This window comes from Gekko japonicus, unplaced genomic scaffold (genome assembly GCF_001447785.1).
Source record: "Gekko japonicus isolate JY-2015 unplaced genomic scaffold, Gekko_japonicus_V1.1 scaffold1678, whole genome shotgun sequence".
Taxonomy (NCBI): Eukaryota; Metazoa; Chordata; class Lepidosauria; order Squamata; family Gekkonidae; genus Gekko; species Gekko japonicus.
The window spans coordinates 323585-350018 of NW_015169829.1; the positions used below are offsets into that span (position 1 = coordinate 323585).

Below are 26434 nucleotides of genomic sequence, written 5' to 3' on the forward strand. Positions count from 1 at the left end.
CAGCAGGAAGTAGCTTACTCACGAAGGTGCATGCTGTTTGGGAGAGGGAAACCTTGACCCAAACAGGCAACTTCCCACAAATGTCTGGCACAGTAGTTCCCCTCACAACCCATCTCCCCGCAAGGCCTTGCAGAAACATATTCCCACAGAGCTGAAGTTATAACATTTCCCCACTTCCACGTTGTTTTTTTACTGTTAAGGTTTCTTGACAGAAACGTTTGCCATGCTGCCAAACGCACTACTGAGCTTACCATTCTTGCTTGTTTCTAGAGCACTGTCTGCCTGACCTTTCAGGAACCTGGGTGAAACAATCCAATAAATGTCTGTTTCCAAAGCATAGTTTGTTTAGGTAAAGTTTAGGTAAAACCAGTTTTTTTCTTTGAGGGGGAAAAAGGCAAAGTAGCTTATTATCATTCACTGACAGCATCCTTTTCTTCCAAAAGGCACTGGCACCCCAAGCCAAAACTGATGGTTTCAACTTGGCTATAAAATAGTCTGCAAGGAATCAAGCTTTCTCTGCTTGCGATGCCTGTCTCGAGTCTAGCAGCTGCACATGTTTGCATTAATGGTCTGTTTAATGTTTAAATTAAGCAGTATTTCATATGTATGTGCATCAACGCAACTGGTAAGTCTCACGTACGCAGACATCTGGTAGCCACTGTTAGCACGTGCTCAGAAGTTCTCTGATCTATGGGGATGACTGGGAAATGAAAGTTTAGTAGGCTCCGGGATTGAATAGCCGAGAGCTAAGATTCCAGGCCCTCCTCCCCACCATCACCACACACAAGCTCTCCAGCCAGAGTTCAAAGGGAACATAACTTGCAGGGGGGGAACAGAGAGCCATCCTCTGCAGCAAGTTATTTGACCTAAAACTGGAGCAGGAAGGAACTGGTACGTGCATAGAAAGTAGCATCCCAAAAATCTGGCTTATGCACAGAAAACAACAAGCAGTTTTAGGTCAAATAAGAGGGCGTGTACCAATCACGCAATCAGAGAGCTATTTGGAAGGAAGTGAAACACCTGTGCTGCTTCTGGCAGCCTTACTTTCAGCATCAGCTACTCCTGAGCCAAAATTATGGAGTGGATCAAGACCGTGCTAGCCGAGAAAACTGCCAGGTTGGTGGAGAAATCAAACTGAGTAGCTGTGTAACTTAACAGACATCAGATTAGCTGAAGAGGATGAATTAAATAATGACTCGATACAGTTCTATAATTTAACTGACTGTGAAAGGAAATCCAATTTGGTTTCCAAGACCTAGTATTAGAGAGGTAGTATCTCACATTAAGACATAAACAAGCCAGGGACCCACAAGGACCAGCAAGGGGCTCTCGTTTCCCCTCCCCATTATTTCTTCTTTCCCTTCTTTGAAAGTCCTCATTAGCCATTTTCCTTTCCTTCCCACTCAGTAGCCAACCCACCTTTATCTGTCCCCCTATCCTTCCCTCCCCCTGGCATCCTCTACCCAGGAAAACTATGGCCCATTATGCGGTGAGGAACCCACACGGACTTTGAAGTGGTACCTCACTTGCCCCTGTATGCCCCCTTCCACCATTTTCTCTTACCCTCCTTCTGGAAACCCCCATATCCTCCCCTTTTCCCTTCCTTCGTCTCTCCTTCCCACCCAACGTTTTATCTGCCTTCTATCATCACCATGTTATTTGTTTACTTCATTTATATATTGCCTTTCTCCATAATGTTGATCCAAATGAGCTAGTGAATGACAAGCTGTATTTTAATGCATACGGCCTTTCATTTTTCTAGCTTCCATAAAGCGGTCATGAAAGTTCAGGCTGAGGATTCTTTGAATCTGATTGTAAAACTCTATACTTACGCGTGGGTCTCCGTACAACATGGCAGCCATTTCTCCAGATAAGACTGGAAGCCAAGAGAATCACAGCAGAGCCAAATTAAAGATCTTCACTCCAGTTATTATACCACACAGCCACTGCCTGCTTCTCTATAGCAGGACAGCGTCTAGACTTTACAATCAGGATATGCAACAGCCAGAAAACCGCTTGTTCTCATGTTCTAAGCCATTTCCGGCAGATCTGTATCAATTATGCTACTTTGCACTGGAGTTCTGAAATGAAAGGCTTTAAAAAAAAACTGGTGCACCGAATGCGTCCTTTGGCATAAAAGAGCTGAGTCATCAACTGGCACAAGATCACAATCACGCTGCTGCGTTTCTGTGCAAGCTCCTGTCCTATATGGTTCATCTCATTCAGACTGCCACTGCAGACTCCACAGACCTTGCATAGTTCGATACCATGCTCATGTCCGCAGCTATATATATGAGCAGCAGTGCTCCCTCTAAGCTGAGTCAGTGTTAGCTCACCGTTTTTTAGCCTCCAGCTCACACATTTTTGTCTTCGCTCAGGAAGGCTGGCTCCAGAGCAAACTAATTTATGTGGTAGCCAAATCGCTCGCTCACAGCTCCCAAAGTAGAATCTTTGCTCACAAGACTCCACAGCTTAGAAGGAGCATTGATGGGCAGCTATATTTTTCTATATATTTTCCTAAGTTTGCACTGCTGTTCTACGCATTCCCCCCCAATGGATATCCCGTGGCACGAATCTAAATTACAAGTTCACATACTACCTATTCAGTGACGCAGGACAAAAAAGTTTTCCAAAAGAGAAAGTTTCAGTGGAAAACTTTCCAACCCACATATGTAAATGTAACATAATCTGTTTATAGCTGTCTAGGCTGCTGTGCTGTAAAAAAATCATGTCAGATGAACTAAACGCAAGATATGAAGCACAGGAAAGCCACAGTACTGGTACATGGCATCTTTGCCTTTTGCTAACATCTAGATTTTACTTTCCTTTTGATACTGTCCATGGGGTTTTCTTGGCAAAACTACTGGAGTGGGTTGCCATTTCCTTCTCCAGGGGAAAGATTGAAGGTCAAAGAAGATGGGGACGGCAAAGGATGAGATGGTTAGACAGTGTCATAGATGCAACGAACATGAAGTTGAGCCAACTTCAGAGGGCAGCGGAAGACAGGAAGGCCTGGCGGGATCTGATCCATGGGGTTGCGAAGAGTCGGACTCGACTGTGCGACTGAACAACAACAAGATTTTACTTGTGTTATTTACTTAAATTGGAAAATTCTTAGAAAACCCACGTCGCTGGTGATGTTCAAGTGTTGCAGCCCCAGCCTTCAAGCAGCAACCTCCATGGCATCCAAAGGAGAAGAGTCAACAAATTCAGACTACTATTTGTGGGTTCTGCTCACACAGCAAGAAGCTGAAATGACAGTCTTAGCTTATTATTTCTGCATATCATCCTAAGCATTATTAAAATGCACTTTTATTTGCTGCATTTAATGCTGAGGCCAAGCCACTTATCACGCACACTACTGTTCAACTATGCTTCGACCACAGATTCTACAGCAAGCTTAGCCGGACTTAGCAGCCACCCACGTGACACAGAATTAAGTGATCCGCAGCTTCACCCCTAATGGCAAAAGTCATGACTTGCCAGAATGGAGGAGAGGAGAGATTACAACATGATTATGTTACTGTCTGAAGAGTTGCAAGTGCTACTTCATGAGTTTCTAGACGCCGCATGATCTGTCTAGACGCTGTCCAGTGACGGAGTCTCTGGTGTGCAGGGTTCTGCCACTGAACAGGCTCTGGGGCCTAAAATGCAGGGTGGACAAAAACAGAAGCAGTTGGATTTCCAACTTGACATTTTAAAGTGAATGAGATCCAGGATCCTAAATCAGTTCTCTCTTTTGGCCAAGTCCCTTATTTTTAGGGCTTATCGATAACTGCACACCAACACTGGGAGGTCCGGCAGATGCTTTCCAAGCCACCCCTGCTCCAACAAAGTCCCCCACCAAGGTTTTTGTTTTTTTCCCTCTGAAGAGATGGTATTCTTGTCTCATTTCCTGTAGGACTTTTACGTTTAACAGCAGCAATGTATTCTCAAATATACATATAAAGTCAGGCTGCAACGTGCCATGTATTTCACGCTGATGGTCACCCAGCAATAATCACCTAGGACCTGTGCACCCAAGATGCAATCCAACCATTTAAGCATCTTTAAATTGCTCTGCTGGTCTGAAGAAGCAAGCAAATACTTTGCTTTTTCATTGGAGGGGGGGGGGAAATAAAGCAAACTAACTCTGGCTAAAGCAGAGCTGCAGTGCCTAAACTAAGCAGGAAATGTTTTAGATTCTCCAGACATCACAGTGGAATTTATTTGTGCTCAGTCAGCCAGATAGTTTGGAGTTCCAGTCTCCAGGCATACAAGTTAACCAGCCAAGTTCAGGGAATTCCTTTTTATGCAGCTAGATCTATTGTTATACAAGCTAGATCCATTGTTATACAAGCAACTGAACACTTTGGAAAATCAACCTTGCAACTACAATATACTCCCAAAAAAGGTTTTGTGGCATTGGGGCAGTTCCAACTTCTACCGTTTATCCTTGCTTAATTACAGATGCCCGTGCCAGCCCAGAGAATATTCTAGGAAAGACCAACAGCTGTATGAAGCTACAAAATCCCAACCCAATATCGGCCCTCTTGAACAATACCTCTGTCATTTAGACTCAGAGGCCTTCTAGGTACAGGACACAGGCTGAAGATGCTACTACTGTTTGTGGGCCTAAGCATGAAATAGTGCAGAAGTTAATACTGATGAGAATGCATCCAAAGCCTCTACATCAGGGGTGTCAAACTCATTTGTTAAGAGGGCCGGATCTGACATAAATGTCACTGTGTTGGGCTGAGCCATGCATGCGATAAAATGTAATGGCAGGTACTGTATAAAGGACAGCAGCTTGTAAGCTCCAAGTTGGTGTATCCTTACTGCAAAGCCCCATGGGCTGGGAGGGGGGTGCAAAGGAAAACCTACAGGGGCTGACTGGAGAGCCAGCCGTGCAGCACTGGGCAGAAGCTCCCACAATGCTTGACTGCTGCAGACGAGGTTGTTCCACCATGCTGAAGCCACAATTGGAGTGGCTTCACCCACTCCCCTCCCCAAGCAGTTACCTGCTCCCTTCCTTGCACTAGTTGCTCACGGGCCACATAAGAGGCATGCATGGGCCAATTCCGGCCCTTATGTTTGACACCCCTGCTCTACATGGCCTCTCCCAATGGCTCCCTAGCCAGACATGGAAGGGAGGAGCGCCTGATCCCTGCGGCGCTCCACAATGGTAGAGGAAAAAAATACTCTCCTCTGGAATCGGATATGAGCTGAGCAGGAACTTCAGAGCAGCAACTCCAGCTCTCAGTTCTGTAGCCAATTTATTACATTCCATACAGTTAAAGATGCCCGTGAAGTTCCCATTCCAAGACCAATATGTCATCCACTGATCTATAAGGCAGTTCTACAAATACGCAGTTGTGCCCTTCTCGCTATAGTAATGCATGCTTTACACAATACATAAGACAGCTTTTCACCTTTGCACGTGCTTGCTCTCACATTAGATTGCACACCTCAAGGCCCCACAGCTCGGTTCTCCAAGCAAGCTCCTTAGCACAGTAGGCACACAACCAAGAACTTAATCCAAAGGGGCATCTTACGCACCACATAGTTGCAGTAGTCCGGGTATTCATGGTGCCCACCAATAACTCTTCTGGCACCAGCCAAGTGTTTTTAGAAAGCAGGCAGAGCCAGGTGAGGCTTTTGCTAAGACTTCTGACTGGCTCTGCCAGTGTTTAAGTACGCTGCTTTGGCAGCAGCTGCCACCACAGCTCAAATATTTTCACTGCGTGACTGAAGGTAAGCTGCGGCAGCCGCTTTGTGGCTGGTTCCACCTCTTGGAAGTAGCCATTTTGCGGAAGCAATTCTTGTGGCTGTGCCCACCAATGCTTCCTTTAAGCTACGAAGTCTTGCGAGCAAAAAATTCTACTTTGTGAGCTGCTGGCATTGAAGTTGTGAGCGACCGATTTGGCTACTGCATGAATTAGTTTGCTCTAAAGCCATCCTTCCTGAGCTAAGACAAAAATGTGCGAGCCGGAGGCTAAAAAACTGTGAGCTAGCTCTCAGTAACTCAACTTAGAGGGAACACTTGTGCCCACCACACTGTATCAGAATTCCAAAGACACCCAAAGGGTCCAAAAGGTTGGGGGCACCCAGTCTAGAATTTTATGAGGAGCCCACTCTGCCAGAGAAGCTAAGGGAAAGGGCATTCCCCTGCTCATCTAACTTGCCCATGAAGAGACCACCAAGGAAACTAAGTAAGGGCAGGCCTCTGCTGGGTTTATGCACGGAGACACTGCTTGCTCCATCTTTGCCACCTGGGCTTTTGATAAACATTTCCCCCAATTTCTGTCAGTCTTCTTCACTCACTCTCAAATCCTATCAGTGCTGCTCAAGAGGAATGGTGGGCAGCCAGGAAATGAATGCCAGAATCCAGCCTACACAGATACCTCACCTCCCACCAAGAGAGTCAAATGTGTTGAGGGAGTTGTAAGGTTCTACAGGCCAATAGGAGACACATGGATTGCATCATTCGGGAGTTTTGTAACAAGCAAAGATAGGTTTCAGTGGTATGGCGTGAAACAGGGGAGTAGATATGCAAAAGTATTCTTTTAATGCCATACTGAAAAAGGGTGTTATTGTTTTTGTTAAATATTTTAGCCATGTTGGAAAGGGTGTTATTGTTTCTGTTAAATATTTTGTTAGATATCATCATTCTAGCCTTCCCATTAAAAAGTGATGGTTTTTCTGGCACCTCCCACCTTGGTGACAGCAAGAAAGAGGACAGGGAAGGAAAGAAGGGCCTCCAGCCAGACTGCAGAGCCCTGGCCCCTTGAAGTTTAAAAGGCCTTCCCATTAAAAAGTGATGGTTTTTCTAGCACCTCCCACCTTGGTGAGAGCAAGAAAGAGGACAGGGAAGGAAAGAAAGGGCCCCCCCAGCCAGACTGCAGAGCCCTGGCCCCATGAAGTTTAAAACGCCGAGGCACCGTGGACTAGCTGTGAACAGTGAAAAGCTTCCAAATCCAATTCCAGATATTCCCAATATTTATTGGAAGAGAGATACCGGCATAAGGAAACATCAGGAAAGCATATCATGCAGCTGGAGACGGACATGGTATCAGATCAGCACTACCCAATTCTGTTAACTTCATTTAGGTCTCTGGATCTTTGCCATTTTGCTGGACCATACAGAAGTGCTGACCCTACATACCCCCCAACTGCGCAGGAGAAACAGGTGCTTCAAACTGTGTAGTTTGCCACTTGGAGCTGTAGTGACAGTAGCAAACACGTGAGCACTGATGTTCTGTTCGCTCCATTTCCCCTCTTACCAGCCAGTTTGGTGTAGTGGTTAAGTGTGCGGACTCTGGGAGAATTAGATTCCCCACTCCTCCACTTGTACCTGCTGGATGACCTTGGGCAAGCCATAGTTCTGGCACAGCTGCTCTTGGAAAAGAGCCATTTCTCTCAGAGCTCTCTCAGCCCCACCTACCTCACAGGGCGTCTGTTGTGGGGAGCGGAAGGGAAAGGCGTTTGTAAGCCGCTCTGAGACTCCCTTGGGTAGTGAAGGGCGGGGTATAAATCCAATCTCTCCTCTTCTTCTACCTCTCACACTAACGACTACAATGTACGGAACTAGGAACAGAAGGCCCTGACTAACCCAATTTCGCCAGATCTCAGAAACCAAGCGGGGTTGGGCCTAGTTAGTACTGGGTTGAGAGACCAGCCAAGGAGGCCCAGGATTACTACGCAAAGGCAGGCAATGGCAAACAACCTCTGAATGGCTCTTGTCTTGAAAACCCTACCAGATCAGATGTGATTTGATGGCCCCTTCCACCACCAAAGCAGAAGAAAACCAGGGGCATAACACGGTATTTTTGTGTAGGGCAGCCGCTGAGCTACAAGTCACCCTGTGACAAAAACACATGGTTAAAAACATGGTTTATTAAACGGAGACGTACAACAGCAGCTACTAAATAGTAACAGTCAGGGGTCTTGTTGTAGAAAAAGAGTACAACTCATTAGCATAACTTATTTGCATATGCCACGCCCCCTGACATCACCGGAAGTGACGGAAGGCCACACCCCCTAACAGTACAGATTCTTTGTTCCACTGACTGAACTTCTGATATTAACTTGGAGTGGACATTTTCATACCTCACCTCAGGAAGCCCTCGAGATGCAGAGTTTTATATAATGCCTCCAAATATCATTAGAAAGGATACTTGGCCAGAGGTGCCACTAATCTAACCCAACATTAAGAACTTTTCACTGCAATGGTCTTTTGAAGTGTGCTTCAGTGTGCATAAAATATAGCTATTACACAGCTGACATTCACAGCCCAATATTTCAATGCACGTTAAGTGTAGATTTAATTAGTTTGAGGAGACAAGCATCTGCTATTAGCTACAGAATTCATTTCCCCAAGACCTCATCCCGCTCTTTCAAAAAAAAAAAAAACCCATATACCTAGGTTGCTCATCATCTTTTGACTCAATAGCCACTTCACGCTCTTGTATCTGAGACCTGAAAGGGTCACCTCACAGGGAGACCTTTTGAAAGGTTACATAAGCTTGCCTTTTAATTGAGGCAGCACATTTGTAGCTGAGGTGCTTTGTTACAGTACATACTAGATGAAGCTCTTTTAGTGATTCATCACCACAAAATTGCTGCTGCAGACACATTAAGTCAGATGTTGCCAACAGAGCTCTTAAGGCTTTGCGGGCCCTCACGGTAGGCACTAGCAGTTCTGCTCCAACCTTAAGAAGGAGGCGACCCCCCCCCCCAACACTGCCTCCATAGCCTGCACCTGGGAATTCAACCTAACACCGAGAAACAAAACCTGTATGGAAAGATTGAAGGTCAAAGAAGACGGGGACGGCAAAGGATGAGATGGTTAGACAGTGTCATAGATGCAACGAACATGAAATTGAGTGAACTTCAGAGGACAGCAGAAGACAGGAGGGCCTGGCGTGACCTGGTCCATGGGGTCGCAAAGAGTCAGACTCGACTGTGCGACTGAACAACAACAAAGCACTTTCAGATTTTAATTATTCCTGTCCTCCACAAAAGAATGTAAGCAGCTTTCACCAAGTTTAACTCTTGCATGTTTTTTTTTAAAACCCCACCACACTCTGGAGAAGACTCTTGAGAGTCCCTTGGACTGCAAGAAGATCAAATCAGTCAATCCTAAAAGAAATCAACCCTGACTGTTCCCTGGAAGGCCAGATAATGAACCTGAAGCACAAATACTTTGGCCACCAAATGAGAAGGGAGCACTCACTGGAGAAGACCCTGATGCTGGGAAAGATTGAAGGTCAAAGAAGACGGGGACGGCAAAGGATGAGATGGTTGGACAGTGTCATGGATGCAACGAACATGAAATTGAGCGGGCTTCGGAGGACGGTGGAAGACCGGAAGGCCTGGCGTGATCTGGTCCGTGGGGTCGCGAAGGGTCGGACTCGACTGTGCGACTGAACAATAACAACAAAACACTCCAACAACCAAACCAACCTGTTGTAAAACTGGGCTGTCGTTTTCTCCCAAACAACCCTGCCTAGGCTCACAGTAAACATCTGGAATGCCTTGCACCTGGAAAGGTATTCTAATCCTTCATCCTAAGGAAGAGCAACAGCCAACCGTGCTAACCTAGCATCACCTAATAAGGCACATTATATATCCCATGGCAATTGCCAGCAAATTCAGTGAGCTTCTTGTCATTTTTTAATCAAAAAACAATCACCACCCAAGTGCCTGGCACTTGACTAAGGATCAACTTAACCTAACACCCAACAGCAGCCAGGCAAATGCCTTTGGGAAACTTGAAAACAGAACATGAAACCAATGGCCCTTCGCCATTATGTTTCCCACTAGCATGTGACATCAGAGACTCTGGATTCATAAGTTCTATTTAGCTATCATGGCAGATATTATGTTCTAGAAAGCCTTTTCCAAAAGCCCACTAGGTTAATGGGCACCAATATATTCTAACAATGAACACTCCAAATTGGTATACGAAACAGAGGCGTTGGCTTGCAGGTTCCGGGCAGATAGATCAGCTCGACTGAGGTTGCTCTAAATCCTAGGAGGAGACTGGTTAACAGCATTAAAACCAAGCCAATTAAAACAATGAGGAATTTCAGACAGAGGATATAATCCAGAAGAGGAACGGTTCCCAAACGGTTTCTGGTCTCATTTCAGACAGAACTGTTTTAGAACCAGTTCCCTACCGAAATATATTTGTCATTTCAGACACAAACGCTTCTGTCCCGTTTAGGAAAGCATTTTACCTGTCAATCGCTTCCAAGCAGTCTTCAGTTTCCTCTCCCGGTTCCGATGCGCCTTTCCCCGCTGTTTTTCGCCCGGGCGGGCAATCTCTACCTTTTTTTTTTAACGTTTGCTTTATAGCACTATAATGTCACAACAGTATATCAATGCCATTGGAATACCTGGAGTGTTGTGTTGTAGTGCTATAGCGCTATAAGGCAAACGTTAAAAAAAAAGCCAGAGATCGCCTGCGCGGGAGAAAAACAGCGGGGGGAAAGCGGTGCAGTCTGAAATGGCAAACAGCTTCAGATCCATCTCTTTACCAGAAGGGGAAAGCCATATGTGAAATGGCAGCCGTATACCGTTTACTCCATGGCGGATCAAAAACGGCTTCAAAACAGGTTTAAAAGGGTAATGTGAAATTCCTCACTGTTTTAAACCAAAGATCCTAGGAGGATTGAAACAGCAATCCTCAGTTAACACAAAATGTCGCGGGGGGGGACACAGCTCAGTGGTAGAGCGTCTGCTCAGCAAGCAAAAAGACTCAAGATGAATAACTTATCTCCAGATAAAAGTATCTTGCAGTGGGTGGTGATAAACACCTCGACCTATGAGGAAGGAGAGCTGCTGCTCACCTAGTTAAATACTGGTCCATCAAAGTCAATGGACTGAATCAACGCCGAGGCTGCTCCATGTGTTCGATAGAAATGAATAAAACAGGACAAAAATTCAAGTTCCTGCAGCCACGATGTGACTGGTGGAAGTTCTTCTGGAAATTAACATGATACCCTGCAAAGAAAACATCTATTTACACCCAATCGCTTGCAACGCCAGAATTACGCATCTATTAGAATTTCCATGTCCTATAATGCTGCGTTGAGGTTTCCGAGATGAAACTGAGAATGTGAGGTTCCTGCCACAGTAGGAGAAATCTATGAAGTCTGTTGTGACAAAACTGAACCTCCAGCAGCCTGTGTCGGGATGTGTTGCCGCTTACTGATTCGGCAAATGTCAGACTTCACAGTGGAGCCCTGCTGGATCAGACCAAAGGTCCTTCCGCAATTTCAACACGGATAAGTACAACAGCAAAATGTGGACTGTTCCTGTTTGCCCTTCCATAATTGGTATTCAGAAGCAGGTAGCCTCTGATCATGGAAGCTTCCTTTGGAAATCTTGACTAAGCAAGTGCCATTTAAAAAAAAAAAAAACCTATGGCCAAGTGCTACAGATACAGGATTCTAATTCCTGAACCAACAAGCCGTGATAAACATATCCCAGAATTTTTTGCCATCCAAAAAGCACTGCCCTCCTAGGAACATCTGACAGTTACCATTCAGTTCCATCTGGCCCAAGCATACCAACTCTCAGATTGTAAACCAGAACATACAAACAGACCCAAATCATTTGGTAAGGGGTCTTAGTTTCAGAGATGCCAAACTGCCTTTAGCGTGGCAAAAATCTCATGCAAGCCTGCCAAGCCCTGTTGAGCTCACCGGGGGGCTGGGTTCCAAGCAAACGTTTTGGAGATAAACACTGCCCGACTGGAGTGCCCAACAGCTATATTCAGTCAATGGGATCTCACACTTACAAAAGCTCGGCTTAGTTTTTGTGTAGCTGCTATTTCAACACAAGTATCACTCGATAATTCAGAACACCAAATTAGTTTCAACAGGGAAGCCGAGCAAGACAAAAGCAGCTCTTCAAACTCTGACAGTGCTTTACTGCCCTATGTGTACTGCTGCCCAGCTGACAGAGGCTGTTCTTGAGTGCAGTTCTTCAGCCACGCTGTCTATTCATTGTGCTGATGGATTGAACACACCTATCATGCTTCACCCCACACATGCACTGCCTCATGGAAACCTTTAAACACCGAAGCCGTTAAAAAACAGCAGATGTGCAGCTGACCAAGAACGGGAACCAGTCAATTCATTTGGTTTAAATTAATCCAAGCCTCTTGCAAAACTGAAGAATTTTAAAGATAATCATTCCTGATCTCTTCAAGACACAGCCAATCCTCCCTCTAAGCCGTGGAGTCTTGTGAGCAAAAATTCTACTTGGTGGGCTACTGGCATTCAAGTTGGGAGTGAGCGGTTTGGCTCCTGCATGAATTAGTTTCCTCTGGAGCCATCCTTCCTGAGCGAAGACAAAAATGTGTGAGCCGGAGGCTAAAAAACTGTGAGCTAGCTTAGAGGGAACACAGGACCACGGCTATGATTAACTTTGAGCTGCAGGGGATGCCTGCCTGCATGGTTTGGGGTACATAAAACACCGATTTCGGAAGAGAAATTTTTGAGGTCCAGTAGCTCTCTTTCCCCAAGTTACGCCAGTACATCAATACGGCACGGGCTTTTAGACAGCTAAGAAGCACCCAAAGTGTCTGGTTTCTTTCACCAGTCATTAGCTCAACAATTCAAGTTCCTGTTAAGGCGGAAAGAACTGCGATCAAAGAGACACCTAGAGCAGGCAGGGCAGGACAACACCCCGCGCAGCTGTGGAGGACCGGAGGCTGCAACGGGCAGCCGTTTCCTCCCCAGCAACAAATGTATTTCAGACACTCCGTGTCACTGCCTGACCGAACAGAACACCCAGGGCAGCAGGTGCATCTCTTTGATACTGGGTCCTCTGGGGATGGCAGACGGCAGGTCACCAGCCGGGCTCCCTGCCTGCCCACTGGGGACCCAGAGAACCGAAAGGGGATCAGAAAACACCAACTGTAGGGCTGTTATTTGAGCCCCGTGGCCACCAGAAGGGATTCTCGAACAGATGCTGGCTGGGGACTAGCAGAGGGGGAACCTGGGACACATTGGCACACACGGCACCTGTTCACATTAACAAGCCATTATTTACAGCTCTCTTCCCACCCCCAGATTCCCAGGGCCTCCATTATCTCACTCAATGAAGGTTTCCATAAGACATCCGTAACTCCCGGCAGCACCACCACCACCACCAATGGGTTTCCCACATCCCTTTGGCACAGTAAATTATAAGACCTCAAAACACAGAAGAGAAGGTGAACAAGCGTTAGGAAAATGCCTTTAGGCTCCCTGGGCCAATCCCTCCTCCAAAAATAGAGAAATAATCTCTCCCCTTACTCATCTGGAGTCCTGAATTACACATCTGCCCTCCTCCCTAGGGAGTTCAACCTTCCTCGCGGTCCACAGATGCAAAGAGAAGATACTGCCACTACTACCCCACCCGTTCTAAACACTTCAGAGGCTATTATAGCATGCCTTGTTCCCAAGGCAACAGGGGGTCTACCTCTCCCCCCCCCCAAGCTCTGTAGCGCACTCGCTAGTCTTGATCCCCCCATGTCTACTGGGAGAGGAGGACCGTCCCTTCCTATGGCTTCTGCAGGAGCTCCCTTGCCAAGGGCACCTCCACCAGAGTTAAAGACGTGAGCATCCAAGAAAACAGGTGAAGATCAGAGATTATACTGTCTAGTCCACTCATCACCCGGAAAGCTCTATCTGCTCAACCTCATAAAGGAGATGCCAGGCAGGCAACTTTCTCTTATGCGCGCTTAACAAAACACCTTCCACCCTCTTCTCCTTCTCTAAAAGTAATCCACAGGGACAGATTGCCTGCTTTACGACAGACCGCTCGCTCCTAAAAGCCCTCCCTTACAGAGTTGTGCGCAGCATCTTAAACGCCCCTGCCCGATATGCAGGCGGTCGGTTCCCTAAATTTGCTCTCGCCGTTGTTCAATTTTCAAGGGACACCCAGTCTAGACAGAGGGTGGGCGGTGAGGCAGGCGCTACTGCTGAACAACCACTTCGCATTAACTCGGTCAGACACAGCAGCAGGGCAGCTCCCGTTTCGATGCACCCTTTGGGGGGGTGAGGCACCTTTTTACAAGACGCCAGCCTGTTCGTATTGATCGGCGCAAGTAGCCCGCTTCCACCTTTGGTCTTAAGCCTGGTCTGGGTCCTGTTTTTATGGCTAGGACCAATGTTCCCTCTGTTCTGTGAGCAGAAATTCTACTTTGTGAGCTACCGGCATTAAAGCTGTGAGCGAGTGACTTGGCTACTGCATAAATTAGCTTGCTCTGGAGCAATCCCTTCCTGAGCTAAGGCCAAAATGTGTGAGCTGGAAGCTAGCACACACTAACTCAGCTTAGAGGGAACACTGGCTAGGACCATGCATTCTGTTTCCATAAGCATTCAACCAGAGGGCTCCTGGGAGCTTATAAATGTCCAAGCATACCTACTTTGACCAGCCCAAGTGTCCAGTAATTTATTTACATCCCCACCTTCCATCGTGGCTCAAGCATTCCTGACCGTGCCTGGTGCCTTGAGAGGAGAAACCGGACCAGACGGTCTGATCCAGCAGGGCTCTTCTGAAGTTCTTATCAGCCAAGGCCTAAGCGCCACCGTTGGCAACCAGGCTTCGCCGTGAGACCCCAGAAGTCCTCGATTCAGGCTTCGCCTCCGACGCCAACTCCGTGCAGGGGATTTTCAGTCCGACGCTGTACCTTCAGAGCCTGTCGCTCCCCAAACCTTACGAGGAACACACTACTGACCTTACGGGGCTTCGGGGATTACAAAAAAAGAGATGACGCGATGCGCAAGGAATGCATGTAAACAGACTAAGTATGCAACGCAGAATGCTTTTTAAGACCGATTTGCAGAACTGGCCCTTGAGATCCAAGCAGGTTTTCTCCAAAACGAGCCCCCCCCCCCCGGCCGCGCAGCCGGAGTCGCTTCCAGCATATAACGTCGCAGCAGGATCCCAAGGGAGAGATGCCGTCGTCGGCGCTCATCCATCACTTTGCACCGCAAAGGCACGGCTCCGGGACAAGTGCGCACCATCACCACCTTTTCCTCCTCCTCGCCTGCCTCCCCCCCTTTGCAAAAAAAAAAAAAAGCAGTCCCTTTTATGGGGTTTTTGATCGCTGTTTCTCGACCGCGACCCGCAACTTTTTAAAAATTCATTTCTCTCCCCCCCCCCATGCCTGCCCAAACGGGAATATTTAATCCAGGGAAGAGAGCAAAAATCCCGGGACTCTTCTCCGCCCACACGCGCCCGGCCCGAAACCTCCTCTTTGCAAGCGGCTCTCCTTGCAAAGGTTTTCCTCTCTGCAAACGTCGCTCTTCGCGTCGCTTTTTGTTTCATTGGCAAAGCCCACCCCGGCCCCGGTGCGAGTAGCAGCCGCGCTTCCCCACCTTGGTTGACCAGCCGCAGCGCGTGGGTAAAGGACGGATCCAGAGAGTCTTTCTCCGCCATCAGCTCGGGCAGGTACTTCTCCTCCATGGCCCACCCGCCTGCCCCGAGGGGGGGACCGGACCCGACGCCTCTGGACGCAGGGAAACAGGCGGGAAGTGGAAGGAAGCGGGCAGCTGCGGCGGCGTAGCAAGTAAAAATCCTCTGGCTTGCAAAACAGCCTCCTCCGCGGAAAGCAGACGGGGAAAACAAAAAGGAAATCAGCCCAGAGCTGGAACAGTCGGTATGTCCTCCAGGGCGGCGGGCGAACCCACGACGGAGACGGGGAAGACCACCACCACGCCCCTCGAGGTCGGTTTCCCGGCAGGAGTCCCCAACCCCCCGGCTACCTCCGCCGGCTCCGAGCCGCGACTGGAACGGAACCGTCGGCGCGACCGGCTTTAAATAGCCGCCCCGAAACCACGCCCACGGCTGGGGCGAAGCCCCGCCCCTTCGGCCGCTGCCGGCTAAAGAACGGCGGCGTCGACTTCCGAGCCTTCGCCTCTCGCCAAGCCCCGCCTGCCTTTGTCGGCGATTGGGTAGACGCGCGGTGTCAATCAAGGGAAGGTTTCTTAGCGCCCGATTGGCTGTCCCCCCCCCCCTTTTCGGCAGCTTGTTGTTCGACGACGGGAGGAGGGAGGGGGAGAAGGAGGAATTTTTTTTGTTTTTTGAGGTTCGCGCGCCAAAGTCGGCGGGAAAGCGGGGAGGGGGGGAGTGCGAGCGCGTGCAGTTGCCGTTAGGGGGCGTGACGTGATGCTGTCGAGGCGGGCTCGCGCGGGGGGGGGGGAGGAACGGCTCCCCGGAGGAATTCTCCTCAGAAAATGCCTCGCAAAAAGCGCGCCTTTTTCTCTGTATCGTATAACTCAGGAGACAGCTTAGCCAAACTGGGAAAAGCCGTAAAGAAAGGCCCGTCAAAGTCTTCTAAATAAAAGGCGCCCCTGAGGAATTCTCCTCAGAAAATGCCTCACGAAACATCGCGCCTTTCTTTTCTCATCAACGTGTTAACTCAGGGAAAAGGCAGGAGAAAAAGAGCGAGAGTCCAGCAGCACCTTACAGACTAGCAAAATTTGTGGCAGGGGCTGAGCTTTCATAAATCACTGCTCACTTCTTGAGATTAAAAAAAAAAAAAGATCAAGAGTCCAGTAGCAAAATTTATCCAGTTGGTTAGCCATGTTGGTCTGAAGTAGTACAAAACATTTAGAGTCCAGTAGCACCTTTAAGACCAACAAAGGTTATTCAAGGTATGAGCTTGAATAAACTCACAGAAGCTCCTACCCTGCCATAAATTTCGCTACAAATTTAGAGTCCAAATGGCACCTTTAAGGCCAACAGAGGTTTATTCAAGGTATGAGCTTTCCTGTGCATACAAAACCTCATACCTTGAATAAACCTCTGTTGGTCTTAAAGGTGCCATTTGGACTCTAAATTTGTAGAAACATTTGTGGCAGGGTAGGAGCTTCTGTGAGTCACTGCTCACTTTGGTTAAAAAAGAGTCTAGTAGCACCTTAAAGACTAGCAAAATTTATCCAGTTGGTTAGCCATGTTGGTCTGAAGCGTACAAAACATTTGTCCAATGGCACCTTTAAGACCAACAAAGGTTTATTCAAGGTATGAGCTTTCATATGCACACGAAAGTTCATACCTTGAATAAACCTCTTTTGGTCTGAAAGGTACCATCGGACTCTAAATTTGTAGCAAAATTTGTGGCACTGCTCATTTCTTCAGTTTAAAAGACAGCAAGAGTCCAGTAGCTTTTAAAGAGTAACAAAATTTGTAGCAGGGTTGAGCTTTTGTGAGTCGCTGCTCACTTCTTCAGATTAAAAAGAGCAAGAGTCCAATAGTACTTTAAAGATGAACAAAATTGGTGGCTGGGGATGAGCTTTCATGAATCACTGCTCCTCACCTTTTCGGAAGGCAGCTTAGCCAAACTGGAAAAAAGCCATACAGAAAGTTCAATCGACACTAAAATGTGGTAAATAAATACACCTCAGAGCCTTCTCCTTCTCCAGCTTAAAATACAAAAAAATAATAATCAGTAAATATACCAAATAAAAAACTACAGCTCAGAGCCTTTCTCCATGCATGCACACATTGATGAAACTATCAGAAAGAATTCTGCTTTACTAGGAATACTTGCATTATGCTCTGGATGGGGACAGAATTGTTCCTTGGGGGGGGGGGATTTTCTTGTGACCTGGAGCCAGCCCCAATGAAATGGTACCTATGCATTGGTACCTGTGTACCAGCTAATGTAAGCCACCCTGAGCCTGCTCGCGGGAAGAGCAGGGTATAAATTGAGTTAATAAATAAATATCACATTTTCATCGCACCCTCCAAGTAATGCTCCCTCTAAGCTGTGGAGTCTTGTGAGCAAAAATCCTACTTTGTGAGCTACTGGCATTAAAGTTGTGAGCAAGTGATTTGGCTACTGCATGAATTAGTTTGCTCTGGAGCCAGCCTTCCTCAGCTAAAACAAAAATGTGTGCGCAGGAGGCTAAAAAACTGTGAGCTAGCTCACACTAACTCAGCTTAGAGGGAACACTCCCTCCTAGTAGCTTGGGGTGGTATAAGTAGTTCTCTGATCCCCATTTTATCCTCACAACTCTGTGAGGTAGGCTAGGCTCAGAGAGAGTGACTGGCCAGATTAAACAGCTTGACATCTCAGAGAAAAGCCTTAAAGTCACCCTAAACTTAATGTGAAATGTATGTGCAAAACATAATTTGATAAGCCATGTATTTCTATCCACAAAAAGAAATTAAGGATTTGTTCTCACAAAACAGCAAAATATCAGTATCTAGTTTTCAGTTTAAGTTAGTGTTGTGTTGCTGAATGAAAAATTATCTTTTAGCAGAGGGTTACTAGATGTTCTCTTTTTGAGGACATGTCCTCCTTTTTAGTGTCCATCCTCTTAGGGGCTCTGTTATATACTGAGATCGAGGCAGCGTTTGAACAAGTGATTTCTTTATTCAGCTCAGAAGACACAACAACAACACTCATAGAACTATCCAACTTTATACATTTTGAACTAGTGAGGCCACACCCCCTAGTACAGTAATGCCCAATCACAATAGAGAGCTTAGGACCAATGGGATTTGTTCCCGCCAAAGGTCAGGGTCTTTCCGGATTGGTCTGTCATGCTACAGCAACCAATCCGACTGCAGATTTTAGAATCCTAAGAGTCTATGGAGCTTGTGTCTGAAGCTCTGGCTTCATATACCTAACAGGTTCTTTTTAAAAAACAGATGAAAAAGTCCTCTTTGGGGGTTAGAAGGTTAGGAATATTTCTAGTCAGTAGTAATTATTACAGCTCAAATAGTGGCAGTATTTAAAATGTGATCTGTCATAGTGATCGCTTGTTTGGAATGGTTAATTGGGAAATATGTACTCTTTTTTTTGCTTTTCGAAAGAAATGTGGTAACCCAACTTGAGCGTGCCTAACACCATTTTATAATGGTGGGTAGCCATGTTGGTCTAAAGCAAAAGAACGAAGTTTGAGTCCAGTGGCACCTTTAAGACCAACAAAGTTTATTTTTTTTTCTTTTTCTTTTTTATTGTTTATTGAGTTTAAGCATAGTACAACACATAAACAGGAACTGCCTCCACAAATATAAACTTGTACATACAAATATAGACCAGAATTGCAATACAAGGCATACACCAGCTTTGACATTCAATCTCATACCCTACGCTATACCTAATTCTCTGTGAGGCTACACATATTCTAGCATCGAGAGACTAAATATAGAGAATAATAATCCATCCCTAAATTTGTAATAGGGGTATGCCCCTCACTATATGCCTTAACAAATGGGGCCCATTTTAGCATACCCATGTCAGAGGGGACAGACTGACCTTCCTGGTGTGTTTGTTCTGATAGTTTATCAAACATGAAATAATCCCATACTTTAAGGAGCCACTGGTGCACTGTTGGCACTGTATGAAGTTTCCAGTGCCTTTCCAGAGCACTCTTTGCTGCTGAAAATAAGGTGGAGATCAAGTCTCTGTCCTGCCTTGGGATCTTTGTCTTTGGCCATAAATTTAGGAGAATTATCAAAGGGTCTCTAGTGACCTTGTAGCTAGTTATGCGGTGTACCTCTGCTATGATCTCGTCCCGAACCCTGCAACAGAAGGGCACGTCCACCAATTATGAAAGTCCACCACCCTGCAACAGATGGGCACGTCCACCAATTATGAAAGGCTTGTTGCCACAAGGGCCTGGTTCTTCTCGGTGGCGGCTCCTATCTGGTGGAATGAGCTCCTGGAGGAGATCAGGACCCTGCGGGACCTGTTACAGTTCCGCAGGGCCTGTAAGATGGAGCTCTTCCGCCAGGCTTTCGAATAGGAGCCACCACTACCACCAACGGGCGATCCCAGAGCAGTACCGCCAGGTTAGGCTGATTGGCCACCTGAACATCGTGGCCCATGGCACCGCTCTCATTGACCCCAGTGTGATGAACAATAAGGACGCTCTCATTGACCCCAGTGTGATGTACAATAAGGAGTGAGCATATTAGTCGCAATGGATCCTGGGAGTTGTCCACTGTGTTTAAACTGTTTTAACTGTATTTTATTGCACTGCGTGCCTTAATTGTTTTTACCTTGTGGTGTTGTATTACACCTCTGTGTTTTGTAAGCTGCTCTGAGCCCACGTGCGGGGAGGGTGGGGTATAAATGAAATAAAATAAAATAATAAAATAAATATAAATAAAGTAGATACCCTTATCCCCACATTGCTTCCAACACAGGGGGGATGCACTCTGGCTGATATGCGCTAATTTAACTGGAGTGAGGTGCCACCGCAGAAGAAGCTTAGTGGATTGGGTGTGAATGGGAACCAAACGAGATTTGTGCATTGGTGAGTTCCATATTGTGTTCCATTGTTCAGCTGTAAATTTCCTATTCAGGTCATTTTGCCATGCCTGTTGATAAGGGGTTAACGGTAAGTTTGAGTCGGACAGAAGCAACTGGTACATCAAGAGATCATGCCTTTCCCCTGTAGGATCTTGGAGTTCATCAGGCATTCAAATACCATTAGTGGTTTCAAAAAAGGAATTCTATCCCTCACCGAGTAGAAGAGATACCTCAGCTGAAGGTATTCGAACCAGGGGAGGGTTGTTTTCCCCATAATCTCAAGCATCGCCTTATCCTTTATGTTGTCCTTCTGAACTATGTCTATGAACCTGGTCAGGTGCGCTTTCCTCCAGTTACTGAATGCTCTTGGTTGATTGCCCGAGGGGAACCATGGCTGATCCAGAAAACTGATTAAGGAGGACCACGGTGGAATGAGACCTTTCTTGTGCCTGTCCCACACATGGAATGCCGCTTTAAGAATAGGTTGGTCATGCTGCTTGCATTGTCTGACCATTGCGGGCCTCCATAAAGCATCCCGGAATGTCTCCGACCGCAAAAAGGTCTGCTCTATGCATTTCCAGTCCACCTCATATGAGACATGGTATTGTTTAACTACACTCGCTAAGACCGTTGCCGAGTAATATAAGTAGGTATCCGGAACAGCTAGGCCCCCATTTGACTTCGTTCTGCGCATCGTTGTGAACCAGACCCTAGGCCTCTTATAGCTCCAAATAAAGTTGTTTAGGTTCCTCTGCCATCACTTAAATACAGTGAAAGGTATGAATATGGGCAATGTCCTAAACAGATACAAAAACCTGGGCATAATCATAGACTTCACCACATTTACACGCTCCACCCACGACAGTAGTCTGACATCCCACCGTGTCATTAATGAAACAGTTTTGTTATTGGCTTCAGTGTGGTTGTATCGCAAAATATCTTTGAGGTCTAGAGGGATTCTGACCCCCAAGTACTGCCAGTACTGCGTTGTCCACTGGAAGGAATGGTCACGGCGTATGTCCTGAGCGGTTAAGGTATCCAATACGATAGGGTACAGTATGGTCTTGGGCTGGTTTACCTTAAGGCCGGAAATGGCACCGAATTCAGACAGAGTAGACAAGAGAGCCGGGAGTGATGTTGGTGGCTCTGTTAGATATACTACGATATCATCTGTGAGCAAGCTGATTTTCAGATGTTTTCTTCCGACCCGTACACCAGAAATGCTCTCCTTGCTCCGGATCTCAGATACAAAAGGCTCTATAGCGAGCGCAAATAAGAGTGGAGACAGTGGGCATCCCTGACGGGTGCCCCACCTCAGAGGAAACTCTTTAGAAAAAATTCCATTAATGTTGAGACTAGCCAACGGGGATGTGTATATAGTGTGCATAACTGAGGCAAATTTAGCCCAAAAGTCCATCCTATGTAGCAGTAATCTAAAATAGGGAAACTCCATGGTGTCGAAGGCTTTCTCGATATCCAGGGATAATATAAAAGACGGCTTGACATGGTGAGTCTAGTGAATCAGATCTACCGTCTTCCTTACGTTGTCAGCAATATCTCTTGATGGGATGAAACCTGTCTGGTCAAGGTGTATATATCCAGCTATTATCTTTCTTAACCGCAGGGAGAAGAGAGTAGTCAGAACCTTGTAGTTGCAGTTTAAGAGCGAGATCGGACGATATGCCTTCAGATCTGACTTGTCCTTCCGTGGTTTAGGCAGCACTATAATTCTTGCAGAGTTCCATGATGGAGGCATCGAATTGGAGTCCATTACTCAGTTGAAAATATCCGCAAGCGGTTGGGCTAAATCATCTTGAAAAACTCAGTAGGTAGGCCATCCAGCCCCGGTGGCTTGTTGCTCTTCATTGTGCTTATTGCTTGGATAACTTCTTGTGTTGTTATTGGCTCGTCTAGATATTCTTTGTGAGACTCTGAAAGACGTGGGATACTACCGTTGGACACCAAGTATTCAGAAATCTTGGTCGGAGCTGGGTTAGTAGTGTCATATAAAGTTTCATAATATTGTTCGAAGACCTTAAGTATGTCTTTGGAGGAAGTCCGTATATTTCCCTGACTGTCACGGATACAGTAGATGGTGCGGTCCGCTTGTTGCACTCGGAGTTTCCAGGATAGGTACCGTAAGGTCTTAGGGCCTCTATAGTTGTAGTTGTGCTTGAGTAGTTGAATATTCCTCTGGATACGCGATGTTTCCAGGGCTTCCAACCTCTTCCGGGTTGTCAGAAGTTGCTGATATACCTTCTGACTACAAGTTTGCTTGTGAGCTCGCTCCAGAGAGTGGATTCATGCCAGCAAGTCTGATGTCAACCTGTTTTTCTCTTTCTTGTAGGCTGAGGATAGTGCTATGCATTTTCCTCTGACCACCGCCTTGAGGGAGTCCCAGACTACTTCCAATGGAACGCTGCCTTCTAAATTATGTCGAAAGAAGTCTTTAATATTGTCTTTGATGTACTGTACTGCAACTGGGTCGGACAATAAAGATTTGTTTAGCATCCAGTTAAAATTGCATTGCGACTGTTCATTGCCACTAAGGACACAATCCACTGGCGCGTGGTCTGACCATACCCCTATCGATGAAGACTGTACCCTATCCCTCAGTGAGGTGGAGACCAAAACGTAATCTTTTCTACTAAAAGACTTGTGTTTAGACAAAAAAAAAGGTATAGTCTTTCTCTTGACCGTGTTGCAATCTCCATATGTCACATAAGCCATTTCCGTTAAATTTATCGTTCAGTACCAGTTGGTTAGTGGAGGCATATGGTGGTTCGACAGAGTTTTGGTGACTTGATGACCGGTCCAGTGCTGGATCAGCTGCATAGTTAAAGTCGCCCCCCAATACCATCTGTCCCTCACAAAAGTTTCTAAGGTCTGTAAAGCTCTAGTCGCAGCGTAGTAGGCAGCCATGATCTAATAAAGGCTATTAAGTACTTCCGATGATTCAGGGAAACCCCTAAATTTAAGGTGGCGGTCTCTTAGTTTAGTCTCCAGGGCAATTATTTTTTCCCTCGCCCAATGCTGGTGGTGCTGGAGGTCTTGAATATTCTCCTGGTTAGCCAAACTGTTTTCCATGGCTGTTTCCACTGTTTGGGACATTTGGCTCATTGCCCCCTGCATCATGGCCATCTGCTCTGTGATGGGCCTCATTATATCATTGAGGGTCTGCAAGATTTCCGATTTAAAGTCCCGCAGAGTAACAGTAAAGTCAGTTTTAGTCAACAAGTCCTGAGACCCGAAGTGCTCTGTTCCACCCGTCGCCATTTTTAGTAAGGAATCAGGCCAGCCTGCCTTGCCCCCTGACGGTTTTTCCAATGCAAAAAAATGCTGTTAAAAATATGTTTTGAGCAGGCTCCCCCTGATTTACCAGTACCTTTTGGCAGTGATTGGGGTCGTGTGGCTCAGTTTTGTTGAGGAAGGAGATGGTTGGGGTGGGAGAGACCTCACTCAGTATCCGCCATATCTCAGACCGATGCCGCACCCCAACAAAGTTTAATTCTGGGTATACGCTTTCATAGGCATGCACACTGAAGTATCTGAAGAAGTGTGTGTGCCCATGAAAGCTTACACCTAGAATTAAATTATGTTGGTCTTAAAGGTGCCACTCTATAATGGTGCTTGCTCTGCTAGTTGAGGAATGAGCTCTTGTGCCCTAGAAGCTGGCACTATAACTGGAAGCTTCAGAAGCAGTTTCAGGCAGCTGAGCACAGCTCTTATCAGTAGATAAAGACCCCACGAATGTGGGGAAATATTCTTAGACATGTGCAGTATGCTATCCGCTACGCTAGCAAACTTCAGCAGATAATCGGATGTATTGAGTTGCCATGCTCTGTAACTGATGGAATGGAAATGGATGTAAAGGTGACATAAACTGGAGTGTAAATGTAAGGTATCATGGAGAAGAAAGAAGAAGAATGCTTTTGCAACTTTTATAGTTAGGAAGGATGGGCTATGGCACAATAAAGTTGTCTTAGGCCCCGTTCACACGAGGCGATTTGGCCCGGGAACGGGACAGTTTGGGGCCGGATCAAACCGGCGCGATCACACCACAACATCTGGGAAGCGTCTTGCTTCCGTGGCCAAACTGTCCCTTTCCCGGGAAAAAGCGCCTCAAACTGAACCACCTACCTCGGTGGTTCAAATGGACGAGGCGCCTCTTCCCGGGTGTCTGATCGCCGGCGCGTCTTTGCGCCGGCACATCCCCGGGCCGGAGACGAACTGCGCATGCTCAGGCATGCGCAGTTCGGCCGGCTCCCGGTTAGAGCCGTCTTTTCTCTCCGGCGTTTGATCGCGCCGGGGAGAAAAGGCGGCTCGGCCGGGGGATCGTGGGATCCCGCCGAGCCGTAGCAACGTTGGCGCGGCTTTTAAAAGCCGCGCTTTAAAGGGCTTTTCCCCTGCCGTGTGGCAGGGGCCTTAGAAATTTTTTACTGCCTCAGTGTGGCTATTGGATTAAAAATCCCTCATCTGTGAACCCAATATTTTACCGTCATTGCCAATGCAGCATTTAAGGCTGTTTCCCTGCAATGCACATACCCAACAAATAGGGTTGCCAGCATCCAGGTGGAACCAGGAGATATCCTGGAATTGCAACCGGTCTCCAGACTACAGAGATCAGTTTCCCTGGACAAAATGTCTCTTTGGAGGGTGGGCTTTATGGCATTACACCCCTCAAATCCTGCACTCCCCAGCCTCCACCCTTGAAACTCCAGGAATCTCCCAACCTAGAGTTGGCACCCATTGCTTGTTTGTTTGTTTCAGTGTTGTTCAAACAGCAAAAATGCACAAAGACCTGTGTCTTCCCATTTCTATATGTGCACGCTGGGAAAAACTTCCCCCTGTTGAAATGCTGCCTGACGTGTGCTGCCATTACACTGGTACAGCAATCCAGTCAGGAGAACACGTAGCAAGCAACCTGGGCTAAACAGGACCATTTGCTGATTTAGCCGTATTTAACCGAATCCCTAAATTCTGTTGCCGAAGCCGTCAGTAGATGTAGCAGCTGCTCCCCCCCCCCCCTGCATCATGCTTGGGCCTAGTTCCAGCTTTCATCATTTTTGTGGTTTGGTTTTACAGTTTTAAAAAGTAAACTGCAGGGAAATAAAACTTTATACATTCAATCAATCAGTAATACATTGGCAGGAGTATAAAGCAATGGCTGAATGGCATTAGGTAGCATAAAATGATCTTTAATATACATGCATAAAATGGGCATATATTCCTATATATACCCATATTTACATGCATAAAATGGGTATATAAACCAATACTACATTATAATCACCCAGAGGACAGGGAGAAGACCAACTGTTCTTGCACCAGTGGGAAAAAATCACAAGTTGTAGGGACTGGCAGTAGGGAAATGCTGCTTATGGTTGGCAACCTCCAGGTGGGGCCTGTAGATATCCCAGAATGACAACTGATCCCAGAATTACAACTGAAAATGGCTCCTCTTGAAGGTGAGGTCTATGACATTATACCTCACTGTGGTCCCTCCCCTTCCCAAACTCTGCCCTTGCCAGCCTCCACTCTCAAATCTCCAGGAATTTTGCATCCAAGAGTTGGCAACCTTAAGATTCACTGTTTGTCCCATTGTGATGATGCAGTCAGAAAATAATGTCGCGGTCACATGCACGAGATAAGGGGGGGGAGCAAGGCTATTTCCTCCAGAGGAATTTGACCCACAGTTGCGCAATCACACAGTCCTTGGAAGCTGCAGGAACAGCCCGCCACTCCGTGATCAGACGCAACCACAGGTGAGTCGGGTTTTCCCCCATTTGTTTCTGATTAGCTTCAACGAGGAACCGATGAATCACATCTCCTCACTGAGGGCTCCATATGGAGTATGCGATGATGCGCATACCGAGAAGTGTGGGGGGGGACAGGCATGGAGTCTGGATGACCTGATCAGACCATTCCGATGCAATGAGAGCGCGCTGGAGCGATCAGACAGGGGAAAGTCTGTTCGTGGCCCATCACAACCTGTTTACTACCGGATTTTCCCAGGTGTCTTTTTACTCTGCTTCTGTGGCAGAGCAAAACGGGTTGCCAGCAGGTGCGGGGTGCTTCCCAGATGTTCGTGTCTGATCGCGCCGTTTAAATCCGCCCAGCATTCGCTCCTATGGCGGGGCTAATTGTGCATGTAATCATGCCCTAAAAGTGTTATCTGAAAATACC

General features: G+C 46.8%; 1 protein-coding gene across 2 annotated transcripts in view; it reads right to left on the bottom strand.

Moving 5' to 3' along the window:
• The window catches only part of KHDRBS3 (KH domain containing, RNA binding, signal transduction associated 3), a 196786-nt gene extending 181032 nt beyond the window's left edge, over nucleotides 1-15754 (bottom strand). For both annotated transcript variants that reach the window (XR_001482677.1, XM_015417270.1), the window contains exon 1: nucleotides 15360-15754. Coding sequence is in view for 1 of the 2 variants with exons in the window: in XM_015417270.1 (XP_015272756.1) it covers nucleotides 15360-15447 (88 nt within the window). In the remaining variant the exon portion in view is untranslated. The remainder of the gene's footprint in view (nucleotides 1-15359) is intronic.
• Between the last annotated feature and the right edge of the window lie 10680 nt (nucleotides 15755-26434).